Source organism: Laccaria bicolor, genomic scaffold (genome assembly GCF_000143565.1).
Source record: "Laccaria bicolor S238N-H82 LACBIscaffold_1 genomic scaffold, whole genome shotgun sequence".
Classification (NCBI taxonomy): domain Eukaryota; kingdom Fungi; phylum Basidiomycota; class Agaricomycetes; order Agaricales; family Hydnangiaceae; genus Laccaria; species Laccaria bicolor.
Genome location: NW_001889872.1, coordinates 2,901,312 through 2,914,652, shown reverse-complemented (window position 1 = coordinate 2,914,652; position 13,341 = coordinate 2,901,312). Strand labels below are relative to the sequence as shown.

Here is a 13,341-nt window from a genome sequence, read left to right as displayed (position 1 = left end):
ATACACGATGTCAGATCGATGGAAATGGATGAAAGATAGTAGGGTCGACAAAGGTTATCCCGAGATGGTGGGGAAAAAACGCGAAAGTGTGGAAGGTATGAGATCGCAGTGAATCACTGGAACGAGATGTTAGTTTTCAGATTGGTTTCATCGTGAAGGGCACTGACATAGTACTCGATCTCAAGCTAGAACGGCAGTGAAGATGAAAGGTGCATGCGCTGGTCAGCTGTTTTCAGCAAGGAGAGGGGATCAGATTGAACATACGAATAGAAAGGCCACGTTTTCGGGCCAAAGGATATTAAGCCCGACAGGGTTAAACAACGCAGCGTTCAGATCGTCGATGAGATCATGTACTCGCTTCATTTCCTATCATCCCTCTGTCACTGGCCTCAAGGACGCATCCAGAAGGAAACTCACCTTTTCGTAATGTGTTGTGACAAATAGCTTTGAAAGTTGCAAACTGAATACCGTTAAGACGTTGTCCAGGAAGGAATGTCGGAGGCTGTGAGCTGAGATAAGGAGTTCATTGATAGAGTTAATAGACTCGAGGAATTGCGTGGGGGTGACCTAAACAAGCAATGTTAGCACATATATAGAAGCCAATCTGATAAAGGGAACATACTCGGTTTTCCAACTCAAGGGGGTATATAGGAGCGAATTGGATAAGTTCTCCGCCAGTGTAGTCTCTCTCGACCCTAATGATCTCGCGAGGGTGGTGAACACCAATTTGTCCAATAGGCGCGGTACCGTAAGCTGAATCTGGAGGTGGTGGTCCAAAGTAGTAGGATGATTTGGGTATAAGTGGACGTGCATTCCTATTCACAAAGATCAATCTCGAAGGCTGAAAATTATGAAGACGACGCACGTAGTGCTTTGCATGGCATGGAAATTATGCGACGCAGATGGTGAATAGTAGCCCGGTTTTCTGTGGTCATTAGGAGGGTCGACCAGGTCCCATGGATGAGGAGATGGGGGCTTGAGATCTAGACGAAGATGGGAAGCACGTCGAGAACCAACAGGCCTCGTGCTCGCATCAGGGTACAACAGTTTCCCGCTAGCGTCCACAATATCACCTGCTTCCCCAACTATCGTGATGTCGTGGTTTGCTTCGGCGACGTCCTTTTCCGCCAAGTAGTTTTGAAGGGGATTAGGGCCGGAGACTGATGCTTTTTCCTCGGTGTGAACTCCCGACAGCTGAAAACTTGAGTGAATTGTATCGACGCCTATCTTTGCAAGTGATTCCTCTGCTTCCCCGTCGTTTCCCTCGACCATAGTTTTATCTTGAAAAATCGTCGTTTCGCCGTCTGCATCTCCGGTGGAGCTAGATTCTGCATCGTAAATGCTTGAAGACCGACGAATTGGTACAGGTTCCAGATCCGCAACGACAAAAGGTGGAGATCGCTCGTTAGGCAGTGAACATGCTGGAAGTGTTGGAAGCAGTTCCAAATTCATGTCATTGAAGCAGGAAGGGGTACGAAAAGGTCGTTGTCGGATATATAACGATTTGAAAGTTGAAGTAGGCCAAAGTCACATAAGGTGACAGCAAATTCGAGCCAAACACAAAGTCTAGGATAATTATTCTCTCAATTCTTATGCAGACGCATATTGCTTCAAAGGGCTAATAATCAATAACGGACCATGGTCTACTTGTGCAAGATGAAAGTGGATAGATATACATGGAAGACTCAAAAATCAAATATCAGTGACAAAACTTCATAAACTAGGCTGCCTCTTTTTTATCGGAGGATGGTGAAGGAGTATGCTTCGCAGGGGGGGACCTCAATGAAGGTGTCATATCAGGAAGCTTAACACGAGAAGGAGGCGAAGCCGAACGGTTCCCATCAACTTGCATTCGTTCATGATCGCCATGGGCACTTGGGGAGGGAGCAGTGGAGGCCGGAGAGAGGGTGGCTATGGGCGGAAGTGCCAATGAGGTCGATCCGCTGCCGTGCGTCTGTGAAAGCCCTGCACCGATGGGACGGGGATGAGGCGGAAGAACAACAGCGGGAAGGGGGGGACTTGGAGGGTAATCATGAGGTTGGCGTGCCTCGGGCGAGTGTGGTTGAGTGCGGAACGGATCGGGGGACGGGCGTGTCGAAGGTACTGGTGTGCGACCCTCAATTGATGTTGATGATACTCTATGCTTCACGTCCACTCTGTTCTCTATCCTTGACCGCTTATTGTCAGATTCTTCTGAACCCGGGCTGCGAGCTCTCTTGAGCTGAGTTGCTTGCAAAGTTGGAGAAGCGTGGCTGCGCGTTGAAGATACTGAGTTCCTATGGGACTGGAGTGGCTGAGGAGATGGATCGCTATGCCGGCTGCCGGATGAAATTGTTGGCGAGTGAGTAGGGCCATCGGATGGTGCTGCCAATTCAGGAGCACGATAAGATGCCAAGCCCATAAGTGCGTCAGCAACGCCCTCATCGTAGTCCTCGTCTACAACACGGGACGGGGGACGCGCTGCTGCTGCAGTTGGAGAGGGCTGAACCGAGCGCGACGAACCAGATCCATTAGAACTGGCGGGCTCTGGTGAGGTAGGACCTTGAAATAGTCAGATACAAATGATGCTCAGGAAAATGTTTACTTACCAAACGTCTTGGGAGTTTCTGACTCTCCTTGCTCCTCCTTTGTACGCTTGTGAAGACCCCTTTTCCGGCGTTCCTTCTTCGAAGGGTCTTGTATAACCGATGTATGAGGCGGGGGCAATTGCATGTGAGGCAAACCTTGGTTTTGGGGCTGCATTTCAAGGTCCTTCTCCTTCGTCGAGCGTCGTCGACGGTCTTTCAAGTCTGGTAAGTGTGAAGAGGGGCGCGGGCTCTCAGAACGGCGATTGCTACCCATAGCGAGATGTGGTGGTGGAGGGTTTCTCATCGAATTACGAATCCCCTCAGGAGATCCTGGATAGCCACGATTATCACTGCCATACTCCCGAGCATCTCGAGCATCATGTCGTGGATCGTATCGACGGCTTGGTCCCTCATGGTGAAGAGGTGGGGGAGGCGATGGGCGATGTGTGTGAGAATGAGGAGGCCCTCCTGCGTTCTTTGAGTCCCAGTAGCGTGGTACTTGCGGTCGTGGTGAGCGCTCGGAAGGGCTGTGTGGAAGATGTCCACCTGGGGAACGAGGGGTGTAGAACGGCTGGTGCGTGGAGGTGGGAGGAGGATACTCTCCATTGTGTCTTGGACGACGCTCGCGTTCAGCGCGATCCCAATCGCGTTGATCAAGGGGGGCCCGCCGATCCCAATTGCCGTCTGGTTCCGCGGGGCGGGTGTGGTCTACAGACGGATGAGGCCTAGGAGAGTGTTGTGGCGGTGTGGCACTAGGCTGAGCAGGTCCAATCGCTTGCCGACCTGGTGGCGGATAATTTTGAAATGCGAGTGGGGAACGTGAGTGGTTGTTATGAGACGGGGGCGTCGGAGATCGAGATCGAGGCCGTCTGAAGTAGTGTTGATGTCCCCCGTTTCGCGGGTCGTCTGAAGTGGGGTGTTGCTGGGGGGGAGGGTGTTGCAGAAGTAGGTTGTGATGACCGACAGGTCCCCTCGAAGGCACGTCACGTTCACGATGAGATGGGTGAGCGTAGTCACGACCGTGGGGAGGCGGCCTGTCAACTTCCATGGGAGCAAGAGGGGTATGTGATGGGATGTGGCGGCTATCATCGAGGATGACTGGAGGTGGTGGTCCACCCCTGAAAGGTGGAGACGATTGTGTTCCTGAGTTGGCCTGAGGGGGTGGGAGAGGCATCTCAGCAGATGGCCCACGAGAGTCTGTTCTAAACACTGGTCGGTGGCTAGCAGACTGGAGGAGAAGAGGCGGGCCATTGAGTCCCGGTGGCGGGACGACAGCACTTGCGTATGCCGTTGGATGGACATCCTGGGGCCCAGGCGCTGCAGGGAGCTGTCCACCAGTGGCTTGAGCTGTCTTCAGCAATTGTAAGCGCTGCGAAATGGCAGGGTTGTTTGGATCAAGTTCGCTAGCACGAGCGTATGCATCAATCGCATCCGTGATTTGGTTGTTGCAGCTCTCATACAAGCTGCCCAGGTCAAACCAAACTTCAGAAATGTAGGGGTTGATCCGAATTGCACGGGAATACGCGTCGAGAGCATCACGGAACTGGTTGATTTGAAAATAGAGAACCCCGATGGAACACCAGAAAGTTGGATTGCGGCCATCGCGGTACACTGCTTGTTGGTATGCCTCATAAGCCTTGTTGTACTTCTGACCAGCCATGTATGCGCGACCGAGCAGATACCAACTTTGAGCGTCAGAAGGATCTAAATATGGCCAGTCAATGTGGACAAGGTAAAAGAGAGATCTAGTACAACATACCAGCTTCAAGGCTTTTGGTGAGATACTGTATTGCTAAGTCTTGATTCTGGAATGACGAGCCGTCTTGGTGATAAAGCCAACCGAGCTGCTGAAGGACCTTTGCATGTCCGGGGTTGTCAGCGACAACGCGTTCATATGCATCTTTCGCGCTGACATGCTAATGGCCGGAAGTGAAATCATAAAAAACATAAAGATAATTAAGACTGCTTACGTTTTTTTGTTGTTCGTAAACATGGCCGATTTGGAACCAGATGTCTGCATGGGCGAGAGGGCTGGGAGGGTTCCGCAGAATGCGGTCGAAACAGCCAAGGGAGTCTTCATACTTTCCTTGCTGCTTGTAAATGATGCCAAGCCGGAAAAGGATTTCATTTGCTTTATCAAAATCTAGATCTTAAAATTAATCAAGACAGGCGTTAGGTTGATAGCGACGGAGAAAGGCTGACCTTTATCCATACGAAGAACAGACGAGAAAGCTTCTTCGGCGTGGTCGAGAGACCCATATCGATCATAGAGTATTCCAATGCCATACCAAAGCTTTGGGTCCTCCTAAATGATAACAAGGTAAGCGGGGGGAAAAAGAGACTGGTGGAAGAACATACCTTTGGATTTGGGAGCAGGTAAAGGGCCTGTTGGTAGGCGGAGTAAGCTTTTTGCAGGTCGTCCTGCATCAAGTAGCAGTGACCTAGATAAGACGATGTTAAAAATAGGAAGAAGCATACGCTGGAAACAGACTTGCCTAATGCGCTCCATACCTCGCCGTTCTCTTCTTGCAGACCGAGAACACGTTGAAAATAATCGATAGCCTAAAATTATGGCACCCGTCAGATTGGATCGAAAAAAAAACATAATCAAACAGAAGGATTTCGGAGGTTCTTATCCGCGGAGGCGCGGCACCAATTGGCTCGGCATCAAAGCAGCGGCAAATTCGAAAGGAGAGGAAAAACTTTACTTTGGGATAATTCTCCTTGATCCGAGCGATGCCTGCAACCTGCGTCAACCCCGATAAGGACATCGGGTTGTGCCGCAAAGCGTTTTCGTAAGCGGAGAGGGCATGCTCCAAATCCCCCATCTGCTCGGCAACTCGACCTAATGCAGCACAGCATAGCATTAGCATCCATGCGTAGGTAGGGACTAGCCAGATGACGAAATTATCATACCTATCAAAAGCCACGTCTTCTCGTTTGCAATATTGAGTTTGTGAATAATGGATGATGAGGGTGGTGGGTGGACACTACTTGGCGCACTGGAAGCAACGACCGTAGGGGAGATAGTGTTGGAGCCATTCGAGATGGGACCTGAAGGTGGTGGGATGGATGAGTTGCCGTTCATGTGGTGGGGTGGATGTGGTTGAGCTTGGGGTGGATGGGACATCAAGTGAGGATGGCCAGGAGCAGGAGGGTCTTGCATACGAACGTCGCGGTCGGATTGGCGGGAAATGTGCCGATGCGACATGGTGGAGAGGAGCTGTCGATCAGCGGTGGGGACAGGGACAGAAAGATACTAAGAGGACAGGCGGAAGGAGAGGGGGGCAAAAGAGTAGTCATCAAGGCAGCGTGGTGATATATATATAATAAAAGAGGGAGAGATCAGGGCCCAACGACCGGCTCCCCTCGCACGATCATGGCGATCAAGTGGAAGAAAGATTGCATCTAGTGCAGGGAAGTTTAGGATGTCATTTGAATGTCTTTTGTGTCGAAACAGCCGCGTGCCTTTGTTTTGCCGAATTTAGATTGTTTCCGTGTTGTAATCGGTTGCCTTGTATAAACAATCTGAGATAGCTTCTTAGATTCCTGTCACCCTGTCGCGTGGCCGCATTGATTCGCACTGAAGAAGGCTAAACGACGTGGAGCCAAGTAATAATGAACATGTCTGCTTGCAGCCGCGTGATTGCGGAATGCGGAATAGGGGATTTAACCTCACAAGTACTTTGCAGAGGTGAGTCCTCGAGCTCTACAAAAAAAGTCGTTTTGGTGGCTCTAGCTACTCGTCCCAATCACCGACGCAAGTTGCCGTTTCATACTTGACACGTCGCTTTCAACCTGAGCAATGGCCCGATGGGATCTCGGATGACATGCACAAATGGTCCGTTGCCCCGGCTCTGGGGAAGATCTAGAACCTCTTACCATATTTGCTTATGTGATTATGTTTGGCCTTGGCAAGGCACGTCACGATCAATGCTCCAATTGCGTAATCTTATCAGGATCAAATCTAGATCCCTCTGCCAGCCCTAAACGGCGTACGCGGTTCGATGCGGCACCGTTTGGGAATACCTCCTGATTCTTGAACATCCCTGGGTTGAAGGGCTGCTGACCAACTGCTGACCACCTCTCTGACTGAGCAAATGTGAGCGTTTAACATTCAACGTTGAACATTTGCCCAATTGAAATGTGTGATCTCAATTTTCGGCGCTGATGTCGAAAATAAACGACTACAATAAACGACTACTGTACTTTCTTTCCGACCAGAATATCCGGAAGTGCTAGAAGGATGGACTTGATTTCGAGAGGTACGTAAGTATATAAAAGTGCACACACGTCTATGTTCTTCCTTCCGGGCCGAAGGGACTAACTGGGACTCATCAAGGCAAACTTTATGGCCACTGGCAAGACATTTCTTCCGTTGCGGAAGCAATGAGAAGTGGGCTTGCCAGCGTCGGTATCGTGATGCACCTCCTTCTGGGCGCGGTGATAGATAGTGATGGGGAAGGATACGAGTACAAGGGTCAATGAGCTTCTGGTGATAGCAAATAAGTGCGGTGAGATGGATCTGGAATGTTATTCACTCGGTCTCCCCCAAGTTCTAAAGACAGTAACACGCACCAAAAACTGGGTTGAAGCTTGCACGCCCAACCATGTTTTCAAAAGCAACCATGGTCTGGGGATCCGAGCTGGGTTCCTTTTGGCCGGTAAAATTCCGACAATTTCTCCGATCGAATTCTGCACTGCTTTTGCTTTTGAGCTGTCGTCGGTCGAACACGTTGGGACTCTTCCTCAAGTCGATCGGCGCAGCTGTACCATCATGACCCGTAAGTATTCAAGGCCTTCCACTTTCCGTCGTTTTGCACTATGTTCTGTCTTGATTGAAGACCCTTGTTGGCGCTCAGGGGGAAATCAACGTGAACAGGATCGCCTCAAGGCTCAGAAGAAGGCCGTGGCAGGCCAGAAGAAACCGAAGGAGAGTGCGGCTACTTTGGCTAAGCGGAAGGAGGCGTAAGTTAACAATTTCAATTTTCTCAAGTAAATGTAGAGGGTGTTGATATGTTTATGGCCAGAGATGCTGAGATTTTGAGGGCTAAGCAGAAGGTGTGGACTCAACCCCCTATGTATTGAACAATCTTAACCCGGTTGTGATCTTTTCATCAGAAAAAAGAGGAAGAAAAGGCTGTTGCTGAGGGGAGTAAGAAATAGCATCAATTTGGAGGCTTAAGGGTGCTTTATTCCTGGGATCGTAGCGGTCATTATTTACTATTGTCGACGCTATGAGTCATGAAGCAGTTACAGCACCCCTTGATCAGCCTCTGGCATCCTGACAATAGGAATTCTTGGACACTCGCGATTTTACATGATGTTGGTCCACAATTTATCTCCGAATTAGTAAACTTGGGTTGAGAAGGTTACTAGCTAGTGATCGCTTACAATCATGGTGATGTTGTGCATATTATTGACATCTGCTACTACTTACATGGCCATGGTGGGGCATGGTTAGCGATCTTGTCGACGTCACTCTGGTCAGGATACTGTACTTACATCCATGATTGATTAATCCAAGAGAAATGTTGAGTATTGACGATAGGACGTCGGTAACTAATGTGTATAAGCGTGCATACGTGCGGGATAGATATATTCCGGAGCGGTCCCAATGAAGAACAACTGGGATGTTTGAATATTTGTGCGGCTCGCATTTGGCTCGCATGGAAGAGCGTTCCTATTTCCTTCAGAATCTGAACTTGATGCTCCAATCCGACTCCTAAAGGACATGCTTATTTAAATATGCCTAGATACACTTGGTGGCGGAAATGGACCTGGACTTCATCAACGAAAGCTGTCAAACACAGGACAGTGCATATCGAGACACATCGGTGGGTTGGCTTGGGTTGGGCAAGGTTAGAAATTTTGAAATGCTCGCCAATCGTCTGGTTCCATTTCCGCCCATGTGATGCATCAGATTCTCCCAAATGATCTTCGCCCCTTCGAGATAGCTGTGCTACCCTGTTTAAGGGGTTAAAGGTAGCGTCGGACAAGATTTAAATAAATCACCGTAAGTACACACATTTGACATTTGTTTGACATGCATAGGCACTTGCACGGGAAGGACCGGAATACATCTGTCCTGAAAATGCTGGCAATACCCCTGCAATACCCTAAGATTGCCCAACCACCAAATTTATGCACCTCGTGCAAACTATCAAGGTTCCACCAACGACAGGACAGGGCACTTCACTGACCCAACTTGATCTCCATGGCACATTGGAAGATGCAAAGAGTTGAAGAAAAAACCCGACATATTGTTAGAGAACATAGATGATTATTTAATTTTCACCGAACCCCCTCCTTCCAGGCGCCTTCTTCTTGTTGGTGATTCCAAGTCTTGTCCACTTTTGTACCGACCCCAGTTTGGGGTCGGCGCTGGAGATAAGTAACCACCAAAATGATGTGCTGGAAATGGAGTAGCTGGGATAGGGAACGAGGGCGGCGGTTGAGATGGAACCGCAGGGGTCGGTTGATGTCGAGCACGGTACAAGGAGAGAAGGGTGTTGATGAAAACGGTTAAAAACGCTAGCGATGTCAAGGTAAATATCTGGGAAGGATTCAGTCAAGAAATTGGATCATACTGCTCGCGTAAACGCACCAAGGTTTTCCAGCTGATCGGCTCGACAAAGCCATTTACGACTTCTGCGATCAACTCGGCACCAACCTTTGCCCGACCTACCACTGTTGGATCTCGATTCATACAGGCCTCCCAGCTGCCGCATTGCTGTGCCATAGCGGGAATGGGATTGGTGGCACAAAGGTTATTTTTAAACTGCAAAGCACACATTGCTATCTCTTGAACAATATCTGTGGAGGTTTGTTGAGCTCACAAAAGGGGGAGCTCAAATTGGGAATTCACCTGAAGAATATTCAGAAATACGTAGCTCGACGTCCCGTTGTACGGTCAGAATGAATTGCACGACGAGGTACAAAAATAAAAGGATGAGGGATAGGTTGAAGAAGAATTGCAGATATCTAAAACATTGTTAAAGAACGGTCCTTTATAAAAGACGTAAAATACTAACCCAAGAAGAATATAGGGTGTGTCCGACTGAGGCGCAGGGTGAGCAGGCATATTGAGCGTAAAGTGGTTTGAGGTGTTCTGCCTTCTGATGGGCACTATAGAGCCGTTATCTTCGTCATTTTCACTGCCAGAACCAGGGTCTGAGTCTAAGTCGCCTTCTTGCCTTCGTCTTCCATATATTTTGCTACCCGGCGATTTTACCCTTTGGTTGTAAACACGTCTCATTGCACCAGTCGCCACTGGCCTGACCTGATCTGTATCCCTTTCCTCGTATTTTAATGGGCTGATTTCCGACATGTCCACATCCGTGACCTCCTCTTGCGACGGAAAAGCTTTCGATGGGGAAAATTGCGGCGGAGGGGCCCATGGATGGGAACGGGGAGTCTGCGGAACTGACGTTTGGGAGAAAAGAAAAGGAACATTTTGTATAGAGCCGAATGTAGGTGTTTGTGAAAGATTCGATAAAGAAGGGCTAGGCGAGTTGAGATCATCGTGTGACCCTGTAAGAATGTTGAGGTATGGCAAGGGAACAGCAAAGAAGGCCACATACGTTTCCGAGGGGTGCTTGGGTCAGGTGCTGCCCACACAGGTCGGACCTCGCTTCGATTAGTCCATTGGTAGTCCATTGGGGCCTCTCTAGACCTTTCAGATTGTTCTCGTCGTGACATGTCGGCTGCTGGCAAGGAGGAAGCGTGAACGCAACGTCGTGTTGCCAACACAGTTTCTTTCAAGTTTCTTTGGCTTTGTTGACGCGTTCGTCACGCGCTGCCACACTCATAAGACCACCATGTTGCGACTCTTTCCTCATCGGCTACCTGTTCTAGCTCGTTCTCAGTGCATTCGTCGATTTCATCCTTTGTCGGCTAATTATTTTTCTCAAATACAAGAAAAATGGTCTTCTCCGCCATCCGCAAATCTCGTTCCCATAGTCATTGAGCAAACCGTCTGCACTGCTTCAACTTTCTTGCGTATCTCACTTATCGCAATCATAGGGAAGAGGAGAGCGTTCCTATGACATTTTCTCTCGCCTTTTACGAGAGCGTGTCATTATGCTTCATGGCACAGTAAGGATGTAGAAATCTCCAACCGCCTCAAACTGACACATACTAGATACGCGACTCAGATTCAACGCTAATCGTTGCTCAACTCCTTTTCTTGGAAGCAGAGGACTCCACCAAACCTATTCACCTGTACATCAACTCTCCAGGAGGGAGCGTAACTGCAGGCCTCGCTATTTATGACACAGTAAGCTCCATCATGCCATATCTACTCGGGGGTGCTGAATTGTTTAGATGCAGGTATAATTGTGACATCGTCAACTAAACCCACCATTTGACAAGCAATGCTTTTAGTATGTTTCATCTCCGATCCACACCTACAGTCTCGGATTGGCAGCTTCCATGGGCTCCTTGCTGCTGGCTGCTGGCGAAAAAGGAAAGCGACACTGCTTGCCGAATGCCAGTATCATGATACACCGTAAGCATATATCTGAGCCCAAGTTTTCTACTTCATTCTTTTTTTCTTTTCACTTTAGAGCCCTCAGGCGGTGCCTCAGGACAGGCGTCTGATATCGCTATTCATGCCAAAGAGATTTTACGCATACGGCAGGTATTAACTGGTATCTATCAGCGCCACTGTGGGAAGGACGGGGAAAGCCAAGCAGAAGGTCTGGCGCGATTTGGTGAGTAACGTTATAACCACTAGGCGGGTGCTTCAAACTGATAATAACACTCATTTCAGAAAAAGCCTTGGAAAGAGACTATTACATGACGGGTAAGTTCTCGTCCTAATTTGAAGTCTCCTCTTAACATCTCAATTTTGAATAGCCCAGGAAGCTATGGAATTTGGTATTGTTGATGGCATCCTCGAGAAACGACCCTCAACTGAGCCTACCCTTGCGCCATAATTGATTCCGTCGACATTATGTCATAGACTTCGCACATGGTCCAATCCACGCAATCCATTGTAATTAAATTTACCCCCACATCCATAAATGTATTCCCACCACTCAAACACCAACTACGACAAGGTCATGTGAACCTCAGCCAATCATTTGTACCTTTTCTCCATTTCGCGAGAGTCGCCCAACAATGAGTAAGAAATGTTGACAGTGCCACCCCCGAGTTAATCCCGCGATAGATCGATGGACACTCACATCAGGAGCGTCACCAAGCTTTATTTTTGGTCCTTCGCTGCGTCTACGTAAGTGTATGTTGTGGGCTACACCCTTTTACATAGCACTCGATCCAGTTCCTGAACAGATGCCTATCATACGCCAAGTTTTGGGTTTATATATCTTCATGTTTAGTGGCCCTTGGATTTGGGATTGGCTGCGTATCTTGACAGTTGCAGTGCTCCTAGAATCTGGCTAACCTAAGAAAGGTAGAGAGCAAAGAATCCTGTTCAAATATTACAATCGCTATAAAATCTGCGAATAGAATAGTAATGATCTACATCATAGACGTCAAGGCGTTAATACGAACTACCGTCCAGGTCCGTTGTACCGGCTGTCATCAACCCATGCAGTCTGATTATTGGCTCCATATCTATAACCTAAGTCTCCACTTCCCGTCCCTGATCTAGATCGGTCATGGGCTGCCGGGGGAACGCGAGTGTAACCACTTTCGAGCCTCCATGAAAACAAAGCGCAATCATATCCGAGGATCAACATACCTGGTCCCAGGCTGCGCAGATGTTCCTACAACCCTATCGTATCTCGGTTGGAAGGTTGGATCTTGACTTGGAATTCTCTCGTGGTCTCTTCCCATGGACTGCTTTGGGATGACAGTTCTCGCCGCCGAGGTGCGCCTTCCACAGCAACGTCTCACCCCTGTGAGTATAAACAGTATCGGGCGTTAGAAAAGACACAACGTCAAGCAAGAGGACTCACCTCTAAACATAGCCCAAAGAACCAGAAACGCCACAAGCGCTGCAACAATCGTCACGGGAATAGAAATCTGCAGATTTTGCGTGTACCATGCCTATTTTATGAATGAGTGTGACACGGAACGGCGATCGCGGGGGTAGATATATACCTTTGCGGTGTCTAAGAACCCTGCCGCTTGGCATTTACCAGCTACGCAACTACCGCCGAAACCTGGTTCTGTATCAGAATCTCCGCAGCCAACGGGGGATGAGGGAAGACACGTTCACGTACCACAGGGTGATCCATCAATAAGCAACGACGTCAGCCTGACGCATGCTCCTGCATTGGTGGGGTCCTGGCAAGAGATCTGACAAGATTGGTCGCTTCGATCCGGACAAGCCGTCTTCAGGCCCATCGAAGCACCGACATTCTGACATTGCACTGGAATAGACTTGGTGAGAAAAAAATGCCAGAAGTCAATCAATGAATCAAAACTAACGAGATACGGAGGTGCATTGACCACTTGCGCACTTCAAGTCACCGCTTCCACAGCTTCGTCCTTTATCAAAAGAAACTGGCGTCAGATTCGGGTAAATCATAGGTCGGTAAACTTGCCGTTAGGAATAACCACATCTGCTGGACACGATGAAGAGTTGCCTGTGCAAACCTCCTGCACATCACAATTGACGTCCCTAGAAGGACGGCACACTGTCGTTGCAGGGGCGAAGGTACACTGGCTCGTGCAACATGCGCTGTTTTCTGGATCGCACTGTGCTGTTCCCTTGAACTTGCATGTCGCAACATCGCAGCACGTTGAATTAGAGCCTACGCCTGGATCGCAATCCTCCCCTTTTTCAACAATGCCATTTCCACAC

The 13,341-nt window shown here is 49.0% G+C and overlaps 4 protein-coding genes across 4 annotated transcripts; 2 read left to right on the top strand and 2 right to left on the bottom strand.

Annotated features, from left to right (window-relative positions):
* Positions 1 to 113: 113 nt before the first annotated feature.
* Positions 114 to 1,452, bottom strand: LACBIDRAFT_321293 (uncharacterized protein; the record flags this gene model as incomplete). Its single annotated transcript, XM_001873634.1, has 5 exons — positions 114 to 185; positions 265 to 366; positions 418 to 567; positions 623 to 815; positions 866 to 1,452. The coding sequence occupies 5 exons, from the start codon at positions 1,450 to 1,452 to the stop codon at positions 114 to 116; spliced, it is 1,104 nt and encodes a 367-aa protein (XP_001873669.1).
* Positions 1,453 to 7,023: 5,571 nt separating this feature from the next.
* On the top strand, positions 7,024 to 7,891 carry LACBIDRAFT_291905 (uncharacterized protein; the record flags this gene model as incomplete). Its single annotated transcript, XM_001874270.1, has 4 exons — positions 7,024 to 7,351; positions 7,430 to 7,535; positions 7,598 to 7,628; positions 7,689 to 7,891. 4 exons carry the CDS (start codon positions 7,024 to 7,026, stop codon positions 7,731 to 7,733), a joined length of 510 nt encoding a protein of 169 aa, XP_001874305.1. The 3' UTR covers positions 7,734 to 7,891.
* A 959-nt stretch (positions 7,892 to 8,850) lies between these two features.
* On the bottom strand, positions 8,851 to 10,268 carry LACBIDRAFT_301834 (uncharacterized protein; the record flags this gene model as incomplete). Its single annotated transcript, XM_001873633.1, has 5 exons — positions 8,851 to 9,123; positions 9,175 to 9,383; positions 9,436 to 9,551; positions 9,602 to 10,100; positions 10,151 to 10,268. 5 exons carry the CDS (start codon positions 10,266 to 10,268, stop codon positions 8,851 to 8,853), a joined length of 1,215 nt encoding a protein of 404 aa, XP_001873668.1.
* Positions 10,269 to 10,387: 119 nt separating this feature from the next.
* LACBIDRAFT_227802 (uncharacterized protein) lies at positions 10,388 to 11,506 on the top strand (the record flags this gene model as incomplete). The annotated part of the gene is made up of 8 exons (XM_001874269.1): positions 10,388 to 10,543; positions 10,593 to 10,664; positions 10,711 to 10,845; positions 10,893 to 10,898; positions 10,953 to 11,076; positions 11,135 to 11,266; positions 11,347 to 11,373; positions 11,427 to 11,506. 8 exons carry the CDS (start codon positions 10,388 to 10,390, stop codon positions 11,504 to 11,506), a joined length of 732 nt encoding a protein of 243 aa, XP_001874304.1.
* Positions 11,507 to 13,341: the final 1,835 nt, after the last annotated feature.